Genomic DNA, 7,437 nt, shown 5'->3' with positions numbered 1-7,437 from the left:
TTATATCAATTTAAGTTTTAAAAATTAAAATTTGATTAAATTGATATTTTCAAATTAACCGAACTTTCATAATAGTTATTTAAAATTTTAAAATAGTTTAACTGAACTTTAACTATTTAGTTATTTAAAATAGTTTAATCGGATTAGTTTAATTTTTAAAATAGTTTAAAAATTATCATGATTATTTTAATAATAGTAATTTAATTGAACTTTGATTATTTAAATTTTAATTAAAATTTAAATTAATTAATATTTTATCATCAGTTTATTTTTTTTTAAAATTTTATTGATTAAAAAAAAAATTAATTTATTCGAGTTGAATTTAACGTCAGTTCGATTTTTAACCCAAGTTTTGGCCGCAGACCGTCCATCAAGCTTTGGACGGCGCTGGTGACTTGAGCCAGTCTCATGACCGGTTTAGGGTTCGCTATATATTGCCAGATTCCATTTCGTTCTCGTGTCGCTCGATATCTCTTCCCTGCCTTCACAACAGATCTAGCTTGGGGAGCGAAATCGAGCTTAAAACATTAGAAGGACGCATCTTTGGCCACGAATATCCCTAGATAAACCCACAGTGGAGGTTATTGCTAGCCCTCGTGATGCCTCCCAAAGCTGCAAAATCGAAGGATGTTGTTGCGGAGCGGCCGATTCTTGGGCGCTTCTCATCACACTTGAAGATTGGAATTGTAAGCTTCGGAACTTTCGAGTTCAAATTTAAGCATAGCGTCTTTGTTGCTCTGTTGTTGGATCTCGTTCGTTTTTCAGAAATGGTTTCCTCGCTTCTGTAAGGAAAAGGAGATTAAAGTGTTGTTTGGGATACAGGTGTATATGTTGCGTGGGTTGTCTGTTTAAACTAACATTTTTATTAAATTTCTTATTTAGATTTCATTTACTTGACAATAATCGAATCTCTCTATGTAGCTTAAAAACATATGTCGCTGACTAATTTTCGTTTGACTCTTTTTGATTGATCTTTATTTTATTTAAACAGTATAAGCTTCTTCGTTTTATGTTATGATTTCACGTGTTGGCCTGGCTGAAGAATGAAGACACCTTTGAGTTGTATCATGTGATAGTGTAATTCAACCTATTTTTATTTGCAGGTTGGATTACCAAACGTTGGCAAGTCAACCCTTTTCAACACACTTACGAAATTGTCAATCCCTGCTGAGAACTTTCCTTTCTGCACCATAGAACCTAATGAAGCAAGGGTCAACGTTCCTGATGATCGGTTTGATTGGCTCTGCCAATTATACAAGCCGAAGAGTGAGGTGTATTTTCTTGTATTGTAATTGCTGTTGAAAATCTTTCCTTGTCTAAACCTCAGATACTATTAACCACTTTGATTATAGTAAGCTTAATTGAAGAACTTCACCACAGAATGTAATTTTTTTGCTTCTTTAGTCACTGTACTTTGAATAATATTCCAAAACTTATCAAATGCTGATTGAGGATTTCAGAATAGTAGGAAGCAATGAACTATTTTGTGTTAATTGTTTTGATGCAATAAGTTACAACAGTTAGATGATCAACTCGGAGTAACACGGAGCATTCTTGTATGCCTCTAAGCAATGGTCATTGCCATGATAGTGAGTTTGATTTGCATTTTGTGACTTTTGCCTAGCCAAAATTCCAAAGCTACCTTAATTACATAATATATATATTTGCATTAATACACAAAGGTATGCCGGTTGGCTGTGTGCAATATGAAAATCTGTCACTACAAACACTTGTGATATTAACATTTGGGATAGCAGTATTTGCTCTATTGTTGGCAGAGAAAAACATCCTTAATGAACATTGTGATGTTTTCCCTGTAGTTTGATATTGTGTTACTTTTAGGTGATTGCTTGGTATAGAATAAAAATCTCCTTAGGATGTGGCAAATTCTTTTTAAATAGAGCATCTCTGAAGTCATATTTTCCCATTTTTCTCCTCTCTTTAAGAGACATAACAGGTCCACTGAATTGTTTTGTGTTTCCTGTGCAGGTGTCCGCTTTTCTAGAGATACACGACATAGCTGGACTAGTGAGAGGGGCTCATGAGGGACAGGGCTTAGGAAATAACTTCCTGTCCCATATTCGTGCAGTCGATGGAATTTTTCATGTTTTAAGTGAGTTTTATCATTTTAATTACTTTTTCTTTTGGAAATGGGCATTATGATTGAAATTATTATCTTTTTGCATCCTAGATTCATTCAGTTATAAAATTCTTCCTGTTTATGAAATGTAGGTTTTAACAAATATATATTGATATTAGTATTGGTTCTATTGGATCACTCGGCTTAAAGTATTTCATTTGCAAACATACCTTTTTGCTTGATTTGTGAAGAATATTGTGTTTTTTATGACAGTACAGTAGGGCTACCAGATGTTTTAAGAAGTTTAAGATGCACATATTTATTTGACTACATCAATACTAATGTGTGGTTGTGTGTTCTTATATTTGGATGAGATTGTTCAGTTTCAGATATTCATTAGTGTTAATCTTCCATCTTTTTGGTGTCTTGGATTTTATATTTGAAAAATTCTTATATTTGCTCATCATAGAACTGTAGGTTTCATGTTTGCATTAGTTTCTCAAAGTTTCTTTCACCTTTTCAAGGAGCATTTGAAGATCCAGACATAGTTCATGTTGATGATTCTGTGGATCCTATTAGGGACTTGGAGATCATAGGCGAAGAACTACGACTTAAGGTACTGTTATCATTCCTCATAACGATTTCTATTTGCTGGTGGGCCAATCAACTAATACCTAGTACCATTTATCTTTATTTTTCTATTTAATGTGTTCAAGTGCTTTCATGTTGTTGGAATGGTGGGTTTGATAACACAATTCTAATTTTTCCTAGCTTGTGCTTTTTGATAAGAGTGGCGAATCAGATCTTGTTTCTTGTTACGTGGCTGCTTTCTGAATGAATTGATCTGTCAGTTTTGATTCTACTTGCAAGTATGATGTGCTTTGATTTTTTTTTTTACATTGTCTATCATGGATTAACGTATCTTTAGGCAAAATCAAAGAAATTCAATGTTAGCTCTTGATAGTACATCAAACATATTTTGTTGGATGCTTTATCTCCTGGATGTTGAAATGTCATAGCATTAGTTCGAACAACTAAGAAAACCATTGTCATCTAAGGCAATTCACTAGTTTCCCTTATGTATGCACATAAAACATTAATTTAAGTTTTTTAAGATTATGAGAATGTGAATTTATGAACGAGGATAACTCTTAACATAGTTTTATTTGTTATATCATTTCTATTTTTCTAAGAATCAAAAGAATATTGAAGTGATGAACATGTACACTATCCTTTAAGTTATGATTCTACTTGCAAGTATGATGTGCTTTGATTTTTTTTTTTTTTTATATATTGTCTATCATGGATTAACATATCTTTAGGCAAAGTCAAAGAAATTCAATGTTAGCCCTTGATGGTACATAAGCATATTTTGTTGGATACTTTATCTACTAGATGTTGAAACATCATAGCATCACTTTGAACAATTAAAAAAGCCATTGTCATACAAGGCAATTCACCAGTATCCCTTATATATACACATGAAGCATTATTTTTTTTTTAAGTTTATGAGAATGTGAATTTGTGAATGAGGATAACTCTTAACATAGTTTTGTTATGAGTTTGTAAGGGTTCTAATTATTTTAGATCTATTATTTAATAAGAAGGGATATTGATGAAGAATATCACTTATAGGGTAACAATTGGTGGTCTAAATGGAGAGATGTTGTTGGGATCTTGTGTTCATCATGTGCCCCTTTAGCTAAGGAAATTTGTATAAGATTGTGAAATGAATTGCATTTTTTATGGATTAGTGGATCAAGCTATTAGAAAATAATACATACAACAACCATAATAACCAAACCTTTATCCTACTAAGTGGGGTCGATTATATAGATCCTTTTACGTTATGAGGCTCTATCCCCTATTATGTTATCATCTATATCTTTCTATATTATTAGGCTTTATCCCCTATTATATTATCATATATATATTTAAATAAATTTTATTTTATTTTATTGTTGCTAACCAATGATTTGTAAAGATTATAAGGTCATTCTGGGAGAAAACTTAACTACTCAACATAGGTTAATAGTGTTGGATATATGCCTCAAGCATAATATCAATAGAAGAAAAATATGCACAACTTATAGAATTAAGTGGTAGAAGTTAAAGGATGGGAAAAAAATATATTTAAGGAGAGGGTAGGAGGGAGAAATATACGACCACTAATACATCATGGTATAATATGATATTAAAGTCGAACATAGTTGGTAAGAGTGTACTTGGTGAGTCAAAGGGACGTGCAATACAAAGTAAAGAATCTTAGTGATGGAATGAGAAATTATAAAAGAAAATAAATGAGAAATGGACAACCTATAATGTATTATATACTTGTAAGAATGAGGAAAACTTTAAATATTTGGTAGTCAAGAAAGAGGCCAAAAAAGTCACGAATAAAGCTAAGAATGAAAATTTTGAATGCTTATATAAAAAAATTGGATAGAAGGTGAAATGAATATTTACAGAATAGCTAAAACGTGCGAGAGAAAAACAAGAGATCTTATTCAAATAAGATAATTAAAGATGAATGTAATATGATACTATTAAATGATGAGGAAATAAAAGAGCAATAGAATCATCAACTTTTTAATAAAGATTTCGGTGATGAATCAAATAGGTATGAAAATTTATATTTTTATCACAAAATTCAAATTTCAAAAGTAGAACAAGCTTTAAATGGATGCAAAATGAAAATGTAGTTGGGCGAGATGATATTTCGATACAAGTATAGAGATGTCCAGGGAAACAATATATTGAATGACTTACAAAATTATTCAACTGCATATTGAACATGAAAAAAATACTTGATCGGGTAAATATTTTAGTTCTCTTATATAAGAACAAAGGAGACATATAAAATTGTGTCAATTATAGAGGTATTAAACTAATAAATCATACTATGAAACTTTGGAAAAGAGTAATAAAAAAAGATTAAGGAGATCATAGTAACTAAAAAATCAATTTGGATTTATGCTTAAAAGATCAACAATAAAAGTTATACATCTTCTCATACAACTAATTGAAAAGTTTCGGGACAATAACAAGACTCATATAAAATATTCGTCAACCTAGAAAAAGCTTATGATAGAATCCCAAGGAAAATTATATGGAGAATTTTAGAAAAGAGGTGTATTAGCATAGCGTATATTGAACTAATTAAGGATATGCATGAAATGTAACATTTCACATATAGATAGATTTATCAAGGATCAACTTTAAGCCCTTATCTTTTTACACTAATTACGGATGAATTCACTTGACACATGGTACTGTAATGCATGCTTGTAGATGATATTGTTTTGGTATATGAGATGTGTGAAAGAGTAAATGCTAAAATACTAGAAGCGAAAGGTTTTACATTTAATAAAGACAGAATATATGAAATTTAAATTTAGCTAATGAGACAATTGTGAAGATAAGATATGACGAGTTGTCTGAAACAACTTTAAATATTTAAGATAATTTTTCCAAAAAATGATGGAGGGATTGAGAGATGCGTTACATATAATATAAGCAGGATGGTTAAATGGAGGAGAGCATAAGGAAAGTTTTGTAAAACGACAATTAAATCTGTTATATTATATAGTGCTATAACTCGAGTATATGAGTATAAGATGAGAGTTGTATAGATGAGGATATTAAGGTGAATGTGCAGATATACAAGGATGAACATGATAAGAAACGAAAATATTAGAGGAAAGTCGGTTGCACTTATGGAGGGAAAACTCCTCGAGATACATTTAAGATGATACAAATATGTACTTAAACGACCAATAAACACTCCTGTTTGGTGATGCCCCATCAAATAAGGAAGACAGAAGAAAGACTTAGTTAGCAACAATAAAATAAGATAAAATTTATTTAAATATAAATAATGATATAGTAAGAGATTGCCTTATGGTGTAGAAAGATCCATATAGCTAACCCTACCTAGTGGGATAAGACTTGGTTCTTGTTGTTGTTTATCGCTGCTAACCAAGTTTTCTTTAGTTTCCTTCCTCAATTAATATGTATTTGTTACAGTGTCACATGACTTAATTGAGGCATTTATTAATCACTCAAGTCTTTACCGGACCATCTTAAACGCCTCTATTCTGCTATGCTCTACTCATGCACTAACCTTCCTCTTGAATTAACCAACACCCATCTCCCTCTTTCCTTCCCTCATGGGACTACTGAATTAGGGACCCATCGTGACCCATTGAAGAAAGATTGAATGAATGATTTTCGCAGCGTTGTGCTTGGCATTCTTCACCACTGCGTGAAAATGAAAGCCACTAGCACTATACTTTTCTCACTACGATGCACTTATATTTGAATGACCCATGAAGACAAGATGGTTCACTACCTCATCTTGAGTAACTACTCCGTTTTCAGCATGGCTTAGCGTTTGGAAATGTAAAGATGTAAGGTGCTTTTCACACGAACTATGGTATGCTCTATATCTTTCATGGGAACTAGTCTAGTAATTTTCCTTAGAACGGGAATGGAACCACTGGAATCAAAAGCTTTGTTAAGGGTGAGAGTGGGAGGTGAGTAAGCTGGGGGATATATATATATAGCTGGCTAAACAGTGAAGACTGTTGATGGTTGACTCTATGTATTGTGAGAAAATTGAAGATGGTTTCGCTTTAAAGATTGGGTAAAGACTTTAGTTATTTGAAGGAACAATGGGAAATAGGAAGTGAAAAATGAGATTCTTTATTTTGCATTCATGGTTCTTAAGGCTTATTCGTATCTTAACAAAATTGTTTAGTTACTTGCATCAATAGGAAAGTTATAGTCCCTTATTCTTGAACAACCTATGAGGATGAATTGACCCTTAGATTAGTCGCCTTTTTGGGCAAAAGATGTCACGCCTTGGAAGTATACATGTCCGACAGAACGTATGTACACCCCTTGTAACAATATTTGATACAACATGATAACAACCCACACGACTGGAATAAGAAAGCATAATATATCTCACACGGCTGGAAACAAATACAACGGAAGATAATAATAATACACAACCTATACGATCGGTACAAATACAAACCATGCAAGATAACACAACAACACACATAACTGAGTAAAAGTAGCCACAAGGCTAAAATCCAAGAGCAAGACAAATTATTACATACAAGAAGTAGAGCGGTAAGAAATAACATAAAAGAAATAAAACGATCTTAGTGTGACGTGGGACTAGCAGCCAGGATTCTCCAAGCGACTCCACAATCATCTATTTGCTATCTGAGAAAAATAAGATAAAATAGGGTAGTGAGTCCAAATGACTCAATGGGTAATAAACGGTGATAGTGCACGGTTAAAATAAGAATATGGAGATTAAAGTATACCGTCTCAAAGGAAAATAC

The 7,437-nt window shown here is 32.2% G+C and overlaps 1 protein-coding gene across 1 annotated transcript in view; it reads left to right on the top strand.

The window, feature by feature from the left end:
* Positions 1 to 457: 457 nt before the first annotated feature.
* The window catches only part of LOC122015748 (obg-like ATPase 1), a 51,088-nt gene continuing 44,108 nt past the window's right edge, over positions 458 to 7,437 (top strand). The window contains exons 1-4 of the mRNA XM_042572768.1: positions 458 to 686; positions 1,104 to 1,271; positions 1,990 to 2,113; positions 2,605 to 2,696. Of these exons, the coding sequence (XP_042428702.1) occupies positions 600 to 686; positions 1,104 to 1,271; positions 1,990 to 2,113; positions 2,605 to 2,696 (471 nt within the window). The 5' untranslated portion in view covers positions 458 to 599. The remainder of the gene's footprint in view (positions 687 to 1,103; positions 1,272 to 1,989; positions 2,114 to 2,604; positions 2,697 to 7,437) is intronic.

This window comes from Zingiber officinale, chromosome 8B (assembly GCF_018446385.1).
Source record: "Zingiber officinale cultivar Zhangliang chromosome 8B, Zo_v1.1, whole genome shotgun sequence".
Taxonomy (NCBI): Eukaryota; Viridiplantae; Streptophyta; class Magnoliopsida; order Zingiberales; family Zingiberaceae; genus Zingiber; species Zingiber officinale.
Note: the sequence above shows the minus strand (reverse complement) of the source record. Positions and strands in the feature narration are given on the sequence as shown.